The sequence below is a fragment of the Balaenoptera physalus genome, assembly GCF_965194825.1.
Source record: "Balaenoptera physalus genome assembly, chromosome: 11".
NCBI lineage: Eukaryota > Metazoa > Chordata > Mammalia > Artiodactyla > Balaenopteridae > Balaenoptera > Balaenoptera physalus.
The window spans coordinates 104,117,110-104,139,547 of NC_138896.1; the positions used below are offsets into that span (position 1 = coordinate 104,117,110).

The 22,438-nt window shown below is 53.8% G+C and overlaps 1 protein-coding gene across 10 annotated transcripts in view; it reads right to left on the reverse strand.

The window, feature by feature from the left end:
* ATP2B2 (ATPase plasma membrane Ca2+ transporting 2) overlaps positions 1 to 22,438 on the reverse strand; it is a 354,644-nt gene that overhangs the window by 58,934 nt on the left and 273,272 nt on the right. For 7 of the 10 annotated variants that reach the window (XM_082415648.1, XM_082415644.1, XM_082415647.1 and 4 more), the window contains 5 exons: positions 22,208 to 22,405; positions 15,044 to 15,301; positions 13,910 to 14,035; positions 2,200 to 2,325; positions 576 to 608 (listed from right to left, as the gene is read on the reverse strand). In XM_082415648.1, the coding sequence (XP_082271774.1) occupies positions 576 to 608; positions 2,200 to 2,325; positions 13,910 to 14,035; positions 15,044 to 15,301; positions 22,208 to 22,405 (741 nt within the window). The remainder of the gene's footprint in view (positions 1 to 575; positions 609 to 2,199; positions 2,326 to 13,909; positions 14,036 to 15,043; positions 15,302 to 22,207; positions 22,406 to 22,438) is intronic. The other 3 variants (XM_082415652.1, XM_082415649.1, XM_082415653.1) reach the window with 1 other exon arrangement.

A 22,438-nucleotide genomic window follows, 5' to 3' on the forward strand; every position in this document is an offset into this window, starting at 1 on the left:
CCTAACTGGCACTCAAAAGACTGCCTTGGTGACGCCCATAGGAGATGCCCCACCATTTAAAAGGTGACATCAAGCATGTTGTATTTTGTGCATGAGACGGAGAAGGTACTAGCGAGTTTTCCTTAATTTAGGAATCAAAAATGATACGATATGCTCCAATTCACTCTTGCTGTTTTTTCTTGTGGTGGGGAAACGGGTTCTGTGGGAAGGAGAGGGAAGAGATGCCGGGCAAGGTGGCTGTGCTGTGAGGCGAGGGGAAGGTGGGACGGGCTCTGTGGGGTCACGGGGCGCTGAGCAGGCACTGCCTGCCGCTCTCGGGGCTGAGGGCGTGTGGAGGTGGTGGTGGTGCCATCTGCACTGAAAGCCCTGGAAGGGCAAGTAGGCAGACCGGGGTGCTGGCCGGTCCCGTGGGGCTGGCAGTGCACAGGGGCACAGTGGAGGTCTGGTGGGGCAGAGCCCCCAGCAGTCAGGTGCCCCCTTTAGCTGTGTGCTGGGTGTCTAGGGCCAGGGCTCAGGGGTCAATGGCTGCTGCTATTTCTAAAACCCCATCTACCCTGAGGGGTGTCTTACTGTACCTGGTAGCTGAAGGCCATCCCCCTTCTTCACACCTGTGTGATGATTTTTGAGACATGTTAATGAATGAGAAGCACATACACACGCACACGCACACACACACACACCGGTACGCCTGGGGTCATCCTGAAACGGGAGGCTCTAAGCAATGACCCTGGTGGAGGTGATGGAATGGAAGGGCCGAGGGGGTCCAGCCTGGCTGTGCTGCTCGTGGGGGCCTGAGGGTCTGGGCTGCCCGCCCTGATTCCTCCGTCACGTCCCCTCCACATCCCACCTCTTCCTTCTACACTGATGTCCCCATCTCGTCGGAGTGCAGGTAAATGTTCAGCAAGGGACTCTGACCTGTGCTTTGGGGCAGAAGAGGCCTGTTTCTTTACTGGCATTTTAAGAAACACCGGTCTGGCCCATGGGAGCTTCTGGGTGCTTCTGCCCCTCACCCAGGCCCCAGTGAGGCCAAGGAAGTGGGCAAAGCTGCTGCAACCTGCCAAACTGCCCGCACCTGGGGCCACAGCTGGCCATAGCTGCCACGTCATTACGTGGACGCTGTCCTGACATGCTCTGGGCCTCTTGGCCAAGACTTGGTCCTCAGTTTCAACCTCAGCTCTCCCAGACCACAGCTTATTTCCATTGCTCCTGCTGGTTGGGCCATCATAATCTTAGGGGTACCCCACCAGGAAATGGGTTTTGCCCCTGGGAACAAGTAACCTTTGATCGTGACCCAGACTTGGTGCCTGGCTGACCTCTGAGAGCCGGAGGGAGGCTGGGTGCCCCTAAAACTGAAGGAGGGGTCATCTATTATCTCATCTCCTTCCCCTGGACTCCAGAAGGTCTGGGTATTGGGCCCCTCCTCTGGAGCTTGGGGAAGGAGACAAAAGACTGCAAATGCGAGAGCGGGGGGTGTCCCCGAGACCGAGTATGAGTGTCGGGTAAGTAGTCAGCTGTTCTGGGCCAGAGGCTGGGCCTTGGATTTGGGCCTGGTCTGATGGGATTGGGGCTCATGTTTTCCAACCATCCCTCCTCTGCTCTGAGAGGCAGCTGTAGCCCAGGCTGACAACCTGCTGCACCAAGGGGAGCCCGTGGAGTGAGGAATCTTGTTTGCAGGGGGAGGAGGAGACAGAGCCCAGCTGAGATGGCAGTTCTGGGGACAACGGGGAGGGGCTCACAGCAGTTGATTTGGAGGCACACATTTGGCCACCTTCCCCAGAAGACCCACTTCTGGGGAGAGTCTATACTGGGTGAGTGTGCAGCTTTGCTCAGTGGAGTTAAGAATAGTGGAGGAATTCGCCCAGGTGGGGATTTCTACTCAATATCAGGGGCAATGATGGGACCAGGTCACACTTGAGGCTGGAGACTCAAGAAAAGGCTCAGCACCCTTGGCCTGGCCCAGGGGGAAGGGGGGCCCCCCATGACATGACTGGACAAGACAGAGACTGGAACGAGACCCTGGAGATGGAACAGACAGAGCCTCCTGGCCCAAGAAGGGCCTTGAGGTTACAGGAGGCAGCTGTTGGCACAGGGTATGGACATAAAAGGCACTCAATAACTATTTTGTCGAGTGAATGAGTCAACAACAAAAAATGTGGCCTTAAGAGCTCCTTTTCTGGTCCACAAGGGGGTTGGGCTTACCTTTCTTGTCTTTCTTCTCTTCCTCCTCACCGCCGGCCCCCAGCAGGGTAAAGATAATGCCGGTCTGAGAGTTCACACCCACGGCGGTCACCACCATCCGTCCAGAGCCCTCCATCACATGAGTCCCTGGGGAAGGGAACGAAAGCCAAGTTACCATTGCACGGCCCAAGCCCCCTCCCCCAAGGAGCGGAAGGAACTCGGTCTCAGTTGACTCCAGGCAATTTGCCTGCTGAGGTCCTAGGGCACCGCCTACAGTTAAGGTTCAAAGTGTGTACTCAAGGTGGGTCCTTTAAAGATGATTTCACCTTGGGATAGTGCTGTGATGGGCCTGGAGCTCAAACACTGCTATACCTCAATTCTTAGGCCCCCAGACAGCTCAGGTCTACCACCTCCTACCCGCTCCTAGAGAATCCCTTCCTCTCTCTTCTCTCTCCCCTTCCCCCTCTCCCAGCCTTACGGGCCAAGCAGGGACCACTCTCTCTTTTCCTTAATGATATATCTAGAACCAGACCTCATTCTGCAACCAGCAAAAAAAAAAAAAAAAAAAATGCCAACTAAGCCCTGGACAGGACTGCTTAAAATGGGGTCCACCAACTTCCCAAAGATCTGGGGAAAGAATTCATGGCTCTATGAAGTTGGATGAGAAAACAATGACCTCTTTATTTTCACAAACATCAAACTGAAATTTAGCATTTCCCCCTATTAAGAACATAGGAAATAAACCCCAGGAGTCTCAGTGGTGGCCACAACACCATTACATATGTTACAGAAATCATGGGTTTTTTTTAATATCACTTTATAGCTGTTGCAGACACTTTTTAGGCTGATCCTTATTTTACAACTAAGGCAATTATTACACTGACTGCTGGATCTTGTTATTCAGTGTGTTAATAAAGAAGCACATATGTTACTACACCACACATTAATTCTTTTTAAATTACTTTAACTATTTCAATATAATTGGCTTCCTTTGTGATCCAGTGTATTTTATTTTATGTATTTCAAAGCTTTATTCCGAATAGGGGTGGCCCATGATGACCTCAGACCTCCCCAGGGGTCTGCGGTGCAAGAAAAGTTAAGAACTCCTTTCCTAGAATTTTAGATTTTTCAAACTGGGTTCCAAAGGGTCCTGGAATTCTTTCAGGGGGCAGGAGGGGAGCCATGGGGGCAAGGGAGGCCTTTGGTCAGAGTGGCCCCAATTTTATTCATCTTTGGGGTTTCTGTGTCAGCTTTTATTTGACAAGAGGGCACTCTGCCTAGTAAAGAATCTAAATAAATGAAGTTTGGCCTGTCAGGTGCTCATTTTTTCCGATTTTCATTTTTACCACTCTGGCTAGAAAGCTCTCTACAATGCAGCATACAGTTTCTCCTTCAGCAGAGAACTAACAATCCAATCCTGCCTGGTGCAGGGTCTCCAGCCATCCCCAGGCCGCACAGGAAGAGCTATACCTGGTCTACCAGACAGATGGCCATGGCCACTGACCCCAGACACTACACGGCCCTGATGACTTGCTTCTTGAACTCCTTCTGCTGTTGAGAGATTTTCCTTCTTTCCCCTCAAGATCGATGGTCATTTCCTCCTGTTTTCAGGCTCACTTGTCACTAATGGCCTTCTGGTCTCCCAATTTGCTTCAGACTTGAAGTCTAGGTGGACAAACTCATTAGAATTGTATCTAAAATAAGAGTCAAGAGGTTCTGAGTCAGGGCAAGAAGCACTTTCCTTAAAGCAAGGAATCTATTTGCACTTTTCAAGAGGTTTCACCCACCTCTTCCCTTTCCTTCTGGGATCTGAGAGATGTCTTGAGATTGTGTGTGTGCGTGCGTGTGTTTGCACACGTGCCTGTGTGCGTGTGCATGTGTGGTGTTCCAGCCTCTTGGCCTCCAGGATCTCAGGATCTTAACGTGCTTTACAGACAGACAGATACCCTCCAGTAAGTTCCTTTGAGGTGGTAAAGGTTGGTCTGTCCATCCATGATGGGTAAACCAAGTCATGAAGACTCCCAGAGGCAGCATGGAGCCCAGCAAGCTGTACCAGAACCTGGGTTCTCAGGTGGTGAGCTCCTCAGCTGGCTCTTTGCCCATTCCCAGGCTCTTCTGTCCCCAAGCAGGGAACAGTGGGCACCACGGAATGAGCTCGAACACTGACTCCAGGCCGATCAGTCCAGGCTTGGTGTCTTCCCATCACAGACAGACCCTGAAGCACACTTACCCCACAAGGGGCACAAACAGAGAGAACCTGGGCCCAACTATGGGACTTTGGGAACTACAATAACTTGCTGACAAAATGCTTTCTCATGCACGGGCTCAGCTTGTGTGGGAGCTGTCAGGATGGACTGTTAAATACCAGCAGTATTAGACAGAGGAGGAAACTGAGGCCCAGAGAGGTTCCACGTGGGTGAGGGTGGGGTCACTGTAGATCTTTAAAGGTGAGGGTCGAACACACTTCAGTGCATTCACAGGGCATAGATGGCAGGGATAGTAACCGGTGCTACCTTCTGTAGGACCCCCACTCCGCTCCAGGCACTGTGCCCTAACCCTAACCCTAATCCTTCACTCGCAATCATCTCATTAGTCCTCATACTGGCCCTCGGTCGACAGAAGAGGAGATTGCGGGCGAAGTGGCTTGTCCAGGGTCACCAGCTGGTGAGGGACCGAGCCCTTGTCCGGTTGGTCACATATTGCTCTTCCCCAGGAAAAAAGGCTTCACACTCTGGTCTCAAACATGTCTGTGAAAAAGTTGGCTCTGCCTGGGTGGCGATGGAGAAGCTGTTCCCCACCTCCCCAGTCCTGGGCGGGATGGAAAAAGACACAGGGGGCCAATTTCCACCCAAGATAATCAGACCCCACATCACCTTCTAATCTAATCACTCCCATCTCAGCAGGGAGCTGGGGGCCCTGCACTGGGAGGCCAGGGAGGAGGGAGGAAGGAGGAGGAAGCCAGGGAGGTGGCCTCTGGCCGCAACATGGGGACGCGGGGACATGGGGTGAAGGCACAGCATGCCCCCCACCCAGCCTCGATGAGCCCTGGGGAGTCCTCCAGGCCCCAGCATCAGATGGGCCAGAGAAGTTGGGGGCATCAAACTCCCCCTCTGGTCCTCCCTCCCTCTGTGCCCCAGCAGCACGCCCAGCCTTGGCTCTGACCACTGCCCCACAGCTCAGACACCCTTCATAGCTCCCCAAAGTCCAAACACCTTGGTCAGCACCCCCTGGATCAGACCTCAACCTTCTTCCGGCCCTTGGCCACTGATTCCCACACCGCGCCCTCTGCCCTGGGAGCAGCACAGCTTACTGGGCCTTTCTGTCCAGCCCTGCTCCCCAGCCCCATTCCCACCTCTGCTCACATAGTTATCGCCGCCTGAATGCCCTTCCCCCACCTCTTCTCCAGACCCTCCTCCTCAAGGCTCAGGACAAATGCCTCTCCTCTTAGGTGACTTCCCTGACCCCAACAAAAGGACATCACCTCTCTCCTCTGGACTGCCCCCCGGGGTTTCCCCTGGGGGTGCCTCCCAGCCCGGTGTCCCCACTAGCCTGTGAGCCCCTGGAGGGCAGGTTTAAGGGCGAGTCCTCTCCTCCTGCCACAGCGGAGGCTTGCAGCTGGAATCCAGCACCGTCCTCCCTGCTACCTCCTTTTTTGTATTTCCCATGGCGGACATGTATTACATTGATAATGGAGAATGCACACACCCTCAATAAGTCATCTTTACGGTTTCACAAGGGGTCAAATTCATCCAGCCCAGCCGTCCTCCCCACACCTCCCTGGGCTGCCCCTCTCCCCTCCCGGGACCTCACAGCCTGGCCGCCCCTCCTGCAGGAGGAAGGACAGAGTGGACCAGGTCACCCCAGGCTGCCACTCCCCAGCTCCAGGATCCCCTGCAGGGGACAGTGTTTAACCCCAAGGGCTGCAGCTCCAGCAGTGGAACCAGAGGCATGCAAGCCATGGGTCTTTGGGTGTGGACAAAGGTGAGAACCTTTTGGGGACGGGGGCCCTGGCTGGGCCTTGCACCAGGCTCCCAAGTCCATGGTCCCTTGGGTACCATCCCGTAGCCTTCACCTCCTTATGCTCCCATGGAGCCCCTCAGAATACACAGCATCGGGGGTGGTTGATAGAGAGGACCCTAGGCTGAGGAGGAGGGGACCTGGGAACAAGTCTCGTGTCTGCTTCTGATGTGCTGTGTGACCTGAGGCCAGCCCTCTCCTCTGTGGACCTCAGTTTTGTCCTCTGTAAAATGGGGAGGTCTGGCTTAGGTCACCACCTCTCAGGGGTGAAGTCTGGGCACCCTAGGTCCCAAGGAGATGAGGGCCACTCCTGGATGGAGTAGGGCAGCCTCCATTAAAAGGCAGCACCTCGGGGAGTTCTGATGGGCCAGCAGAGGCCTGAGCAGACAAACTGACCATGTGTCACTCCCTGCCAGGGCCACGCTTGTTCATGGGATGGACAAGTGTGGTGGAGTCCAGCTCTGTGCCGGGCTCTGGGGCCCAAGGGGCCTCTGGTGGTCCCTGCCCTCCAGGGGCTCACAGTCTAGTTGGGGTTGAGGGGAGCAGACAGGCACACACATCAGCAACAACAAAGGACAACAGAGACCCAAGGGTCCCTTGGCCTGCGGGGGACACAGCCCAGGCAAAGGGGGGAGATGGGACAGTGTGATAGCTGCGGATCAGCTGGGCTGAAGCTCAGGGCTCGTAAAGGGAGGGTGGCCTGAGTGGAGAGCTGCAGGGTTGGGTGTCTCCTCGGGGTTCAGTAGGGAGCCGCCGGAAGTATTCTGGGGGGAGGGAAGATGAGAACTAATATTTATGGAGGTTCCCCATGTACCCCGTACTATCTGAGCCCCTTTTCCCACTCGGTGGCCACAGTCCCCGGGTGAGGTCGTTATCATCACCCGCATTTCACAGGGCATTGCTGGGGCAGCCGGGTGGCTCCCGGCTCCTGTTCTCTCTCCCTTGCTGGGAAGGCTTGTGCACAAAGTCAGAGGCAGAGCTGTTTGGGGACACAGCCCCCAGGAGCGAGAGGGAGGCAGGCGAGCGGTGAGGGAGCTCTGTCAGCATCTAGCTCCCGCCCATCCGTCCATCTGTGAGCCAGAAAGGAGCTCGGGCCCAGGGAACATTGCGGGCTCCCACCAACGGGACGTCCTGTCCTGCCCCACCTGAACCTTCATCTCCATTCCCTGGAGATGACTTCTGCGGCCTCTGACCTGGCAGCTGAGTGTGGGCCAGAACTTTCCCAACTGCAGGCTCAAAGCCCATCTCTGCCTCAGACTTGCTGCAGGCCTGGTCCAGATGGCATCTCGGGGCCAAAGCCTCATGCGATGGCAAGTGGGGTGCACGGAGCCCCAGTTGGCAGAGCTAGAGGAGCCTAACTTTACAAAATGAAACTTCTTAGCCCAGAGAGGGCAAATGGCTCACTGAGGTTGCACAGTACATGAGGCACAGGTAGGGGCTTAAACCCAGAGCTCCTCACTCTCCTGGTTTTGACTTCCTAAGCCTCTCTTTGGACAGGGAGAGGGGAGAGGTCGGACCTTCTAAAACATCTTTTCCTGGGGGTAGAGAAGGGAAGAGGGGACGGAGGCCTTCTCTGGGGATAATTACCTGCCTCTAGCACAAGCACCAAGCAAAGCCAATGCGATTCCCATGCCAGACGCGGTTCTGTCATCATTATTGTTATCAACGCAGTTAATAACAGTAGTAACGCATGCTCACAGAGCATCAGACAGTCGGCAAAGCGTTTCAGGGCCCACAAGCCCGTCCCCCTCACAACAGCCCTGTGAGGTAGGTTTTAGCGCAGGCACAACCCCAGGCCCCTCCGCCCACCTGTGGCCTCTCTGGCTCAGAGAGGTTAAGCGATGGCCCAGGGTCACACAACTGTGAGCGGTGGAGCCGGGACTTGAACCCGTGCTCTATCCACTACACCCCGCTGCCTCTCATGGAGAAGAGGCAGGGTAGTGTAATGGAGAGAGCGCGGGCCGAGCGGCACACTGGGCCTTCCTGCGGTCACGGTGCTGTCCTAGGCTCCCTGGTGGCAGCGGCAGTGGTGGCAGGTCCGGCTCCCCGTGCCTGGCCTTCCGCTCGGCAGGCAGGGTGGGCGGCAGGCCCGAGAGAGTTTGTCGATGTCCTGGGTAACCTCATGCTGTTCATGCTCCGGTTCCGGGGTGATGGAGGAGGGTGGGCTCCTGCAGGGGGCCGAGCCGATGGCCCTGCTGCTTTTGAGGACAGTTCCCACCCTGGCCCGCTGGCCCCCGTCCCTTCCACGGCCACATCGATGGTGCCTGGTTGTTGGTTTCCCCGTGGAATTCGCTATAAGGTGCTTCAAACAGACCACGCCGCTGGGTAATGAAGTCACAGGGTCCTCGGAGGCGAGCTCGCGTGTGGGCGCTAGGAGGCTGCAGGGCTGGAGTCTCGCTCTGGCCCTGGCCTCGGTGGGGCTTTACACGCCTGCTTGGGGCCTCAGTTTCCCCAGCTGCAAATCGAGACCAGACCACGGTTCTCTAGGGATCTGTGAGTCCCCTGACAGGCTGTAAGGTGACAAGTCTGGACATTTACTTCTCATAAGAGGGATTATTGCTTTCACGGGACTCTCATGGGGGTTCATGACCCAGGCGGGTTAAAAACCACTGGCCTTCCAGGAAAGGCAAAAGAAGGCTGAGGACCTGCTCTGTGTTAAAGGAGGCTGAAGAGGCAGGACATCTAAATGCCACATGGCATCCTGCGCTGGCTCCCAGCCTGGGGGACACTGTGGGAACAGTTGGCACACATGAATATGGATGGTATGTCGGGTATCAGTACTGCATCAATGTTTCCTGAATTGACCGCTGTGCTGTGGTTACGCACGAGGATCCCTTTTCTTGGGAGACACACCTGAAGTAGGAAGAGGCCCTGACGAAGGAGAGAGTGAGGCTCCTGAGAGCAAGGGTGGCACGATGGCAACAGCAGCTGAACCAGAGGGGAGGCCATTCAGGCGTCCATCGTACTAGTCCTGCAACTTTTCTGAAAGTTTGAAATTATATTAAAATACAAAACTAAGAAAAAAAATAGGCCGAGGTCAGAGTCTGTATTCCAGGGCCCACCCATAGGTTGCCTGACCCACACAGGCTTTTGAAAAATTGGAATTTCTTCCCAACATCTTAAACATCGGGAGATTGACCTGAAAAATCTGAATCTCTTGCTCCCCTTGCAGAGAGTGGACTTTGCAGCCACACAGGTGGCACGTCCATAGGCAGCAGGGGAAGCACGTAAGTGCTTGGTTTGGCGCCCACGCTCCCCCTGTCTCACCCCGTGGACGTGGGGACCTGCGATTCCTGCACGTTTCTACTCTGCCTGGGCTGAAGCCACTGCAGACATGGGCCTGTGTCTGCCTGTCTGTCCTGGGGGACGAGCTCCAGGCCTCTAGGATTTCCTTTGTGCCCTCAGCTGTGGAGACATCTGAATCTTTCTGAAGGCTGGTCTGCCCCCATTTGTCAGATGGGGAGACTGAGGTCCTGACGGGCAGAGGTCACAGCGGGAGCCAATGCAGGGCTGGAACCTGGAGGTTCTGCCTCCAAGGGCTGTGTTCATTCCACACCACACAGCATCTCACGCGTGCACCATTCACAGAGGACAGTCACATCTGTCCAGGCATGTGGTCCCCACAACAGCCCTGTGGGGTAGGCAGGCGGGAAGGGCTCCTCACTGGCTCACTGCACAGACACAGACGTGGAGGCTTAGAGAGGAAGGGACCTTTCCAGGGTCAAAGGTTGGGCATGGCAGGCCACCTGATCCAGAACGAAGCGTTCTTTGCCCTCCTCTAGGCTGAGCTAGTGTGCCAGATGCCACGTGGGGGTTTCTGAACTACCATGAGGACCCTGCAGGTGCCCCCAGCATGGTCCCTCTGTGTTTTCTGAGGGTCATCTGACCAGAAGGCCCAGCAAAGCCACCAGCACAGGGGAAGGGTCCGAGATGTCTGGTCATGTGAGAGTCCAAATGGCAGTTATGCAGGGTTCAGAGCACTGGGGAAGACAGCAATCCAGGGGAACGCCCTGGAGGAGGCAGGCTCGGGCAGGCTGAAGGTGGGGAGGAGCTGGATGGTGGAGAGACAGGGCCAGCCCAGAGACGGGGAAAGGGGACACATTCAAGAAGAAGGAAGGGAGGGGAAAGGGACATGTAAGCTGGGGTTACTCTCCCATTTTACGAGAGAGAAAATGGAGGCTCAGAAAGGGTAAGAAGATTGTCCAGGGTCTCCCAGCCAGTGAAGGGCAGAGTTGGGATGTGAACCTAGGCTATTTCACTCCCAAGTCCAGGCTCCGTCCGAGGAACAGGGAAGGGAACCAGCCTACCGTGAGCATCCCTCCGGCAGCACTGTGCTAGGTAGGGGCCTCACCTACATCACACACCAAGACGTCACCGTTGTCCTCACAGGTAAACTGAGGCTCAGAGAAGTGAAGCGACATGCCCAAGGCCACACAGCAAGTTCACTTCAGAGCCCAGATCTGGCTCAGCCTGCCCAACTCTGCTCTTTCTACAACACAGTGCAGCCTCCCTCCTCACTCTGGCAGACAGTGCCTGAGCCCTAAGGTGTGCAGGGCCTGGGGTGGAGCTGGGCTGACCACCTGACAGTCTCAGGCTTGGGCTCCCACCATCTTGGACCGGCCAAGGTTGGAAGGGGCCCATGAAAGTGAGACCTGTTAGATTTGTTTGGGTGGCAGGACTGTGGATGGTTTTGCTCTTTATTTTATTTGAGATGCTTTGCGCAGCACAAAACTCAATCAGCATGATGAGGCTGTGCCCGAATGGGCCGAGTGCAGTGTGACGTCACAGGCTAATGCATGGGTCCCAGGTGGCACAGGGCAGGGGTGGTCAGGGAAGACTTCGTGGAGGAGGTGGGACTGAGCAGATGGGCAGGAGTTAAATGTGCAATGGGGAAGGGAGAGAGCCGTGTGGGAGGAGGGAACGGATTCAGCAGAGGCAGGGCAGAAGGAAGGAAACAAGGCGGGTCTATAGCAGAGGTGCAGGTGAGGACAGGTGCACTGAATCTGTGACTCTCACCGCAGGGAGAAGCACTGAATGCAGCGCCCATTCAGGGTTTCGGCCTCCTCTACAACAGACCCACCCATAGTCTGTCCAGGCCCTGCTCATACACAATCAGTGATGGGGAACTCACTACCATACAGGCAGCCTCTTTTGTTCCTAGAATGGTTCTGACTGTTACAGAATTCTTCTCTTTCCAATTAGATTGCTTTCCATCGGGCTGACCATGCCCCTTTCTCACTGTCTTTTCCCCAGGAGCCTGGGCTAAGCCACTGCCCTCCCTCTCCGCCATGCAGCTGGGTTTCTGAATGTCAGTACTGCAGCTCACGGTCAAGTTTCATTTTCTTGAGTCTACTTCACCCTGCACTCTGGCCATCTTTGTGGGTACTGACTCTTGCTTTCTCTTTGTCAGCCTTCCTGGACTTGTGGTCTTTGTGAACTTGATGGGCATACGTTCCATACTGCAACAGGACAGAGCTCCAGGGAAGGCTGCTAGAAACCTTTCACCAGATTGCCAGCAGTTCAAGAGTCAGCACAAACTGACCGAAATCCCCTGGCCTCAGCACAGTCTTCTCCATCTTGCCCACAAAGACACCACGGGAGACCTTGGCTCCTGTTTCCTGACATCCAGAGGTCCAGGGTCTACTCCATTTGCCTGGGCTTCCAGCCAGATGGATAGATTGAGACTAGAGTGGTTGATTCCACTTCAGCTGGCCAGCCGACTTCCCATCCATCTCTGCCCTGTTGCTCTTTTCCAGCATCTTTGCACCTGTGCCCACCTCTGTAGCTGGTTGCTCATGCTTCAGGTCAGTGATACTGAACATTTTCTCTCCCCAGCCTCCTGCCAGGGAACCATCCCTCCTCTCCTTCCTCCAAACTGTCTGGAACCTTCATCACTCATCCACTCAGGCCTAGCGCCTCCCCTCAACTTCCACTGATCCTCATGACCCACCCGGCCACTTCTCCCAAGGATGCTCACCTCTCTGACAACCACTTCAGCCCAGAGGTCAGAACCAGGGCCACAGGGCGATGACCATTCACTGAGCTCTCATGCGGCTCTAAGTTCCAAGAGGGCATTTGAGGCTTTCCATGCTCACTTGGTCACACCCCCCCGGGCCTTTGCACTCGCTATCCTTCTGCCTAGAATGCTCTTTCTTCTCATTGCTCTGGTTTTAGCTCAAATGCAACCTCTTCAGACAGGCTTTTCCCTGATCAACTAAGATTCCCGTCCCCTTCCTCAGGGTCTCTATCTCACTATAATGGTGTAACGTCTTCATCTGACTTATCACTATCTGAAATTATGTTACATATCTGCTTGTTTGTTCCTTCCTTGTCTGTCTCTTTTACTAGATTCTAAGCTCCAGGAGGGCAGGGACCTTGTTTGTCTCATTAACCACTGGCACACAGTAGGTGCTTAATAAATGTTGGTTGGATAGTTCTTGATAATAAATGCCCCAGACCTAATTCTCACTCCTTTTTACCATCGTACCCTGCAGACATGCTGCTCCTCCTCTGTATTTCTAGGAAATCCCGCTGTGCCTCTGCCAGGAGGGCCCTTTCTCCACAACTCTGCTTGGTGGGCTCCTACTCACCCCTTAAAACCCAGCTCAATTCCACCTCTCTGGATAGTTCTGTTCTGTTGGTTTTCTCACACCTTCCTCACTCCTCTACTGTGGAACTAGCTGTCTGCTGGTCTGCTTCCCCCAGCTTACTCAAGCTGGGGGCTTCCAAGGCCAGGGGATGAGTCTGTATCATCATGGAAGTGAGGGCCCAGGGCCTGGCCCAGAGCAACTGCTCAAAGGATGTTTGCTGAGCATTGCTGGACAATAAAGCCTTTTTGGTGTCCCTGCTTGGAGGGGGGGTATTTCACCTGTCTGGTGCCTCACCTCTGCAGGGTCTCCCCTCCTCTCTTGCCCCCTGCAGCAGCCAGACTGAGATCTTAAAAATGTAAACATGATCAGCTTACTGCTGATTCCAGAGAATCCTCATCATACTCAGAAAATTTATAAACTCCTGACCATGGTGCACAAGGTCTCCCTCTTGCTCATGGTCCTGCCTCAGGGCCTTTGCACTTGCTACACCTGCTCCCCGCTATACTCTTTCCCTGGAAAGTTGCAAGACCAGCTCCTTTTCATCATTCACACCTCAGCTCACACGTGGCCTCCCCGACCTCCCCAACCACCTGCACTCCATTGCCCTGCTTTTTTTTCATCCTATACCTATTACCCTCTGGAATTTTTACATTGTCTGTCTCTCCACACTACACTACAAGCTCCTCAAGGCTGGGGTCTCATCTGCCTTGCACACTGCTGTGTCCCCAGCCTCCAGCCCAATGCCTGGCACACAGCAGGCATCTAAAGTAGGCATCACCAGACTGATTCTTTCTCATCCCTAATGAGAACAGGCTTCCATGTTCGACTTTTCAGAAAATCAACTTACTAGACGGTAAGTTTCATGGGGGCAGGAATTCGTTGTCAGTTTTATTCACTGTGCTCGCCCCAGGGCCTGCAGTACTGCTGAGCGCACAGTAGGCTCAATGTACGACTGCAGGGGAAAAGGGAGGGAGTTCTCGTTTGGGGCCGAGTTGGCCAGAGATCCGGAGACAAGGACCAAAGTCTCGGAGACCCTCCAGCCTCATAAAGGGGACATGGATGCCCCCTGGGCATGGGGGCAGGAACCGGCAATGGGAGTGAGCCCACCGTGGGCCACAGCTCACCTGACAGCAGCATGGGGTCCTTGTCCACAGACTTGCGCACCTGGTCAGACTCCCCTGTCAGGGAGCTTTCATCGATCTTGAGGTCATTGCCCTGGATGAAGAGGCCATCTGCAGGGAGGAGGTCGCCTGGTAGGAAGAAGGGTGAGGGGGTCAGTCAGCAGGGTCTCAGGTGGCTGGAGAGGCTGGAATATTCTCTTCAAGGCATGATTACAAGGAAGGGTCACCCTTGGAAACCGGCTGCCTAGAGTTCCCAGGACACAGGAACCAAGATGGCGCCCATCACAGGACAATAGGCAGCTGCAGCCTGGGGCCAGGGTGAAGGGCATGAGGCCTGGAGGGCTGGGGTTAGGTCCCGCAATAATACTAGCTTGGGTGGGCACGTCCTTCAGTTTATAAAGTGCTTCTCTTGGCATGGCATGGATTTGGGGCCCAGGTTTCTCAATGATTCAATCTTCTCTGGTCTCAACTATGTGTTGGGGAAATTCTTTTGGAAGGGATTAATCTCTCTTGACTAGGCTGAAGAGCCCCCAAGACAGGCATGTTATCAGAGGAAACCAAGCCCCCTAGGGCCGAGTGAGGAGAGGCCTGCCAATCTTTCCCCCATCTTCGGCCTCTACTTACCTAGGACATATCTCATCTAAATCCCCTTTGGCACCAGCCTGCTCACTTTCTCCATGGCAGTATCACAGGCCTAGAATGTTCACTCATCCATGTCCACTCCCTATAACACCTTCTCTAGCCCAACAACCATCCATTAACAGCCAAATCAGAGGTGGGAAATGGATTTCACCTCATCAACCCATTCTGAGTGTTAGTGGTCCTTGGAGTGTTATATTGAGAAGGCGCCTGAGGATGTATCTAGGCTTTGAGCTGAGATTGATTAGTAATGTCTGCTAAGGGTAGACGTCTGGAGAGTTGTGGTACGTGTGCCATGTATTTGCCATTTCTGATTTAAATGGATTCTGGAATCTTACCGCCAGAAAGGAGCCTTCCACCTCTCCAAGGAACTCAGAAGACAACCTGGCTTGGGCTCAGCCTTCAGGAATCCACCCCCTGCCCTGGGCCAGCCTCTCTGGGTCCCAGCTGTGCCCAGATGCCAGCTCCAGCATGTGGCTCTGTGGTTGGGTCACTTACCATATTTGACCTGGGCGATATCCCCAACCACGATCTCAGCCACAGGGATCTGGACCACCTGGCCAGCCCGGACCACGGTGAACTTCTGCTCCTGTTCAATGCGGCTCTGCAGGCCCCGAAACTGTTTCTCTTTGCTCCAGTCATTGAAGGCCGTGACCAGGACCACGCAGATGACCGAGAGGAGGATGGCGGCCCCCTCGATCCAGCCCGCCTCCGCCTCCCCTTCATCTTCTGCCCCCGCCTGGGCCGTTGCACATCCTGCAGAGAGCAGAAGGAAGCAGGTGGGGTGGGTCAGCCAGGCAGAAGGGGCCTCACAGCAATCAACAGTGCAAGTGCTTTAGGGGCTAAAATGCAGTTTTGCTGATGTCCTTTCCTTCCCTACTTCCAGCAACTGTGAGGCAGGTTTCTAGGCTGGGGCGGGAGCCAGAGTGCTGGACCTGCCCTCCAACAAGCTGGTCTGGATCCTGCTGCTGCCCCTCTGTGGTCCTGGGTAAGCCTCCCCTAAGCTTTGGTGTCCTTATCTGCAAAATGGGAGTCACCGAGACCACCTTCCAGACTCAAGGGGAGGAAGGCAAAAGCTCCAGCCTGTGCTTAGCACACAGGAGGTTCTTACTCAGCCCTTGTTGGATTTGAGCCCCGACTACACAGTGAGGACACCCACACCCCTAGACACTTGTCTGATCCACAGTGACCCTCCACCCCACACCCTTGCACCACTGAACCTCCAGGTCTGGGCCCCACATTGCTTAAGGCCTGCCAGACCCACCATGTGAAAAAGAAAAAGAAGACACCAGACACATTTGATGCCAAGGCCTCGGACTTGAAGGACCTGAAGGCAGGTCCCGCCCACGCAGTGCTGAGCCCTAGGGCCTTTCCAAGCCCCTCCGCACATCCCGTCTCCTGCATCCCCACAAGGATCCGGAAAGTGAGAGGTATTACCCCCATGAACAGATGTGGAAACTGAGGCTCAGAGAGGTGAGTGCCACACCAGGACTGGCCTAGGCCCTTCCTTCCAATGGGCAGGGGTTGGGGGGCGGAGAACGTGTCTCTCCATGGGCGGCGACTGGGAGCAGCACCTGACCACCCACTCCTAGAAGACTCAGAGTGGGCCCCTTCCACCGAGGCTGGGCCCTGACTGGGCCATTCGCAAGGCCTGCTGTGTGCCAGGCATTCACCTTAATCCTCCAGCTGGCTGCGAGGAGAGAAGCGGTTCAGAGAGGCACAGCAACTCAGCCAAGATCACACAGCAGATCTGGAGTTTCAATCCAGGCCTGGAATCTGACACCGGACCTGGCCTGCCCACCATCCCTGAGCCCAGCGGTCCTCTCTGCCACACGCTGGCCTCACTGGGAAAGTAGAAAATGTTGCCAAAGACCCGTGGTCGACTGTCTGGAAGTCTAATTCAGTCCCAAGGAAGAGAGAACAGCAGTTTCAAGAGTCCCCAGCATGACTCTCTGGGAAACCAGGGGTCGAAAGCAACATGACCAGAAGGCCAGGTGGTACCAGGGAATGTTTTCTGGTTCTCAGCTCCTGGAAGGGTCAAGGCCCAGCTGGTGGGCCCATGCTTGGGATGATACAGAGTCACCGCAGGCCGGCGGTGTCACTAGAAAATGCCACATCTTTCGCTGAACCAGTCACTCTTCATCGGCTAATAAACAACTATACCACTGTGTGGGGTCCTCAAAGCCGCTTTTCTTTTCTTTGGGAATTTCAGACTTTTCCAATAATTTTAAATTGTTTAACTGAACCAGCCTTTGGTGGTGATGATAATCATTATCATGTGACGATAACTGGCATCGGGCTAGCTCGGAGTTCAGATCCCAGCTGTGTGCCCGGAGCTAGCTGCTTAACCACTGTGCCCCGGTTTTCTCATCTGCAAAACTGGGGTAATGACAGCTGCTCCCTCCGAGGTGGTGGTGAGGCCTGGGGAGAGGCTGTACGTAAAGCACCGGATGCAGCGAGCACACAGTAAACGCTCAGTGTCAGGGTGGCTTCTTGTCCAGCACGTGATGCCATCACACAGGCAGCCTGAATGGGGCCTCGAGCCCCACGCGTCAGAGGGGATCCAGCTGGACTTCAGAACCGCGTGAAGATGGGAGGAGGGGAACTAGGGTGCCCCTCTACTAGTGAACAGCACCAGTGAAATCCCCCAAACTGGGAAACACAGGTGAACCTTGCTAAATAGAAACCCAGTATATGGAGATGCATTCTCTTGGACTTCAGGGGAGTGACTCAAGATACAGAGCCCAGTGCTTCTCCTTCTGGGACTTTTGTTATCCCCTGCCCCTGCCACATGCTCTGTAAGTGGGAAGGCTGTTTTTTCCCTGTCCTGTGCTTCATCAACAGCCCCCCGCTTTAGTTACTGAAACGTTTAGGACACTTAGAGACAGTCCAGGACAATGAAAAGCCTTTGGGCTCTGGAACTGGAAAAACGTGCCTTCAAATCCAGGCTCTGCTGTGTGATCTTGGGTAAGTGACTTGGCCTCTCTGAGTCTCAGTTTGGATAGCTATAAAGTGGGATGACCCCAGGGACTTTGTGAACCCAGGGCTTAGTAAGGGCCTGGCATGTGGTGAGTACATGGCAGACATTGGTCCTCTCCTTTTCATGAGCTTCTCTCTTTGGACTGACTTCTGAGAGCCAAGGGCATGGTAGCTGAGTGGGTCCACCTGTTACCTTGACTCCAAGTCCTGTCTGCTGCCCTTGCTGATTCAATACCAAGGAGCCCTCTGGGCCCTTGAGGGCACTCACTTGGCCAGCAAGAGCCCATCAGCTTTTTGAGAACTGTCTGATGATTACATGGTGCCCTGGGATGGCAAGAAAGTAGGGATGCAGATTGCTTAAGCTATTGGGAGCCACCAAACCCTGAAAACAACTCCTGCTGCTCTGGTGCAATTAAGGGAAAGAGATGAGAAAGGGGAAGAAAGAGGGGCGTGGGTAGGCCCTGCTGAGGTCTCCTCTGGGGCTCCCTTGGACTGGGGCAGGGACAGGATCTGGAGATTGTGACCACAGGGTCTGGGAAGCCTGCAGCTGCCCTCCCTGGACCCAGGGTTTTCTAGGGTGTGGCCGCATACTGTCTGTGTGACCTTGGGGCATCCACTTGGCCTCTCTGGGCTTCCCTCTAGTTGTTCTTCAGTAAAATGGGGAAACTACTTTCTAGGTGGTTAGCAGGGCCTAGCATCGAATAAGGACTCTCAAAACTGGTCAAGCCACAAACATTTTCTAAGCGCCTACTATGTGCCGGTCACTCTGCTGGCACTCTGGCGCTAGGGGAGCTGTCACAGGCAGGGAGTTGGAAGCATGGGGTATGCCTATCCCAGCCCTGCCACAAAAGTGCTGTGTGACCTCTGACAAGTGTCTGGAGGTCTCTGAGCCAAGAAAGCAAACAAGGAAGGGCTATGCGTGCTGCAAGGCAGTCTAGAGCCTGTTAGTTCATCACCAGCGTCGTTTTATACATAATTGACGCAGCCTGAGTCTGACATGGCAGGGGGTGGTCCAGGCAACATGGAAGGTCCAGATCTCAGGGCTCAGGCCAGGGCCTGGGTGTTGGGGAGGAGGAAGCACAGTCACGAAGTGCAGGAACTTCATTCTGTGGGACTAGAGTGTGTGCATCTGCCCTCATCAACTGAGTGTGGCCTGAGCTAGTGTCTCAGCTGGAGGAAGGGAGGGGCAGTAGAAAGAACCAGAAGCCTTGGGTTTAAAATCCAGCCCTACTGTCTAAAAGCTGTGTGACCTTAGGCAAGTCCTTCCCCTCCCTGGGCCTTGGCTCCCACCTCTCTAAGATGGAGGTGATCCCAGACATCTGTGTGCAGAGCTGTGGGAAGGCTCCTCCTGGTACAGCCTGGGAGCCTGATCCAGGTTCCCACTGCACCCCGTCTATCATCTGCCTGCTGAGTTCTAATCTTGCACTAAATTGGGTCACATGAGGTCACTTCTCCGGGTGGCACTGACTCAACCTGGTCACTTTCTGAGGAAACGTAGCCGAGGGATAGGAGCGTGGGCTCGGGAGCTGGAATGCCTTGGTCTGAGTCACGGTTCTGCCGCTTCCCAAAGTCTGACCTCCCAAGTCATTTACCATCTCAGGGCCTTGGTTTCCTGGGTAATAATAGCACCTGCCCATGGGGTTGTTGTGAGGGTCAAGTGAGGATCAATGAACTTTTACCCTAAAAGCTTCCAACTAGCTGTGGCTCTAAAAAGAGTAGGAATTACCCTTCTTATTATGCTTTGTGTTGCACCCTTAGCTTTGTTCAAGGCTCATGCAAGTAGCCATGTGCCATCTTCTTCTATATTTTCTGGAAAACTTCTGCAAAGAATGTTGCCCATTATGCATCTCTCATAATATCCTACGTGAAAGTTCATCCCAGAATTCATTGTCAGGGGACTTGCTATCTTCCTAAAGAACTACCTTTCCTCCTTGTTGATTACTTGAGCTATGCAAATCCTCCCAATTCACTTTCTGCTTTGGCTGCCAGGAAGCTCAAAGTCAAATTTCTGTCTCAATCGTGGTAGCAAATTTATTTGCTTTAAACTCTCTTTGGAAAGAGGTCATGCAGAAAAAAGAAATCAGCTAGTAATATTAGGTATAAAATTGAGGTAGTTGGCCAGATAGACTTGGCTATCCAGTTTCTCAGAAAACTCTGGCCTGGGAGGGGGTGGGGTGACAGCTGTTCAAGGAACCTCAGAGACCACTTTCTCATTTGGGGAAAGGAGGCCCATAAGGGTTATTTCTTACATGCTTTTCACTTTTTATTTGTTTGCCTGAAGCAGTGACCCTAGTAGGATTATCTACTTACACAGCACATTGATTAGGAAATGTCTAATTATAATTAATAACAAAGAAAAGTGTTTACACTTTTCTACTAACGCCAAATCAGATTATAAAAAGCTAACATCAAAAAAATATGTGATCCCACATATCTCATGGTATGTGTGTGCATATATATCTGTCTGCCTATCTATCTATGTATACATGCGTAGAGTGATACAGGTTTAAAAGAATTTGTCATCAGAAAGGAAAGCTGTCATGGAGCTGGTGAAGCCCTAGCCCTTGGGAGGTGCTCAGTTTCTGGAATGAAGGATGAATGGAGGTTGAGGTTTTCTTTTCCTTTCTTTTTTTTAAATTGAAGTATAATTGATTTACAATGTCATGTTAGTTTCAGGTGTACAGCACAGTGATTCAGTTATACATGCATGTGTGTGTGTGTGTGTATATATATATATATACACACACACACACACACACACACACACACACATATATATTCTTTTTCAGATTCTTTTCCCTTATAGGTTATTACAAAATATTCAGTAGAGTTCCCTGTGCTATACAGTAGGTCCTTGCTGGTTATCTATTTTATATATAGTAGTGTGTATATGTTAATCCCAACCACCTCATTTATTTATGAGGTTTTCCATTAGGACTTCTAAGTCTTGACTTTGAGAAAGACGGTTTGCCCCAGAACCCTCCCTGGGTGAGTGGCACAGTGTTTCCTCCACCCATAAAACAACGTCCCCATTCAGAACCCAGGACAGGTTTCGGGATGCCCTCTCAAGTCCGAGACTCGTCACGTGGGAAGGCATGTTCAGCATCGGGCCCACAAGGGTGTGCCTGACACTGAACCAAGCTAGGACTGGGACTGAGAGTCCTTCTCCCGCAAGGCACACTGCGTGGGATCCCCGACGGGGATGCAGGGAAGGAAGCCCGGGGCGGTCTACCCGCAGTGGCTGCAGGTCCAGCACCTCCAGGTGCCCTCTGTGCGTGCCACACTGTCTACACGCCCCTTCACCACCTCCCTGTAATAACCCTTCGAGGTGAGGTCTGTCGCCCTGTTTTGTAGATGAGGAAACTGAGACTCAGAGAAGGAAAGCGACTTGCTTAAGGGCACACAGCCGGGAAGTGATGGAGACAGGATTCTAACCCGGGGAAATGGGCTCCCTTCAGAAACTGAGTCTTCATCCACTGCACTCTCCTTCCACACTCAGAGAGCGGTGGCTGGCCGGGGAGAGGGAGAATGGCTTTCTGGAAGCAAAGTTTCCCTTCCTGATCTTCTAGGACAGAGGTTGGCGAACTTTCTCTATAAAAGGCCTGAAAGTGAATATTTCAGTCTTTGTGGGCCTTGCTGTCTTTGTCACAGTCACTCAACCCTGCCGTCGTGGTGGGAAGTCAGCCACAGACAGCATGGAAAAGAAATGGGGGTGTCCCAACGAAGCTGCATTTTTAGACAATGACATATGAATTGTCATACGATAGTCACGTGCCACAAAATAGTATTATTTTGATTTTCTTTCAACTGCTTAAAAATGTAAAAACCAATCTTAGCTCATGGGCCATATAAAAACAGGAGGTGAGCCAGAGTTGGCCGTGGGCTGAAGTCTGTGATCCCTGTTGTAGAATATCAGGTGCACAGAGCTCTGACGTCATCATGGATTTTTTCGTAGTTTCAGGCCTTGAGGAGCCAGCAATTTCGGGGTTCTGAGGAGAAGCCCAGCATTGGAGCTGAAACAGGGTCGCTCAGAAGCTGGAGCACCCAGAGAGCAGGGCACCTGAGAACAGGGCTCATGTCCTGTCAGATCAGAGTGTGGATGTAGGCCACGGGTGAGCGATTCGGGAGCTCTGTCAACAGCTGTGAGAGTGGGGAGCTCTCAGAGAGCAGCCTGGACAGAAGTTTGGGGTCACCCACCCTTGGGCTCCATCCAACACAACCAGAGTCTCTCAGGGAGTGGTCTGGGCAGTGGTGTTTTTAACAAGCCCCAGTGCAAAACCTGGGGACTATTTCTTAGCTGTGTGACCTCGAGCCAGTTAACTCACTTCTCTGTGCCTTGGTTTCCTCATCTTTAAGATGGGCATAATCATGGACCCTACCTCATGGGGTTGTTAGGACAGCATCTCAGCCCAGAGCTCGGCACCCTGTAAGTGCTCAATAAACACTCACTCTAATATAACCATTGTTGGTCCAACCCCTGCATTTCACACATGGGAGAATGGGGGCCGGGCACTCAGCCTGGGGTCGGGCTCAGCCACCCACTAGCTGTGGGTGAGGCCCTGCCCCTTGGGCCTCGGTTTCCTCACCTGGAGGGAGCGGTGGCCGCGAGCCCCTAGTGCCCTCCTGTGTGGCCAGGCACGCACGTTGCCGGGTGGGCAGCAGGGGTCCCAGGCCCTGTCTTACCTTCGTTGTTTTCACCAGGCGGGTGGTAGAAGGATAGCCCCAGGGAGATGATGGCCGCGATTTCCAGGATGATCAGCGTCACGTCTTGCAGTGCCTCCCAAACGAGCTGCAGGAAGGTTTTTGGCTTCTTTGGAGGTATAAAGTTTTGCCCAAAAATCTGCTTTCTCTTTTCCAGGTCTGGAGCGGTGCCTGGTAAACCTGCGGACAGAGTGCAGAGAGGTTGGCCTGGGG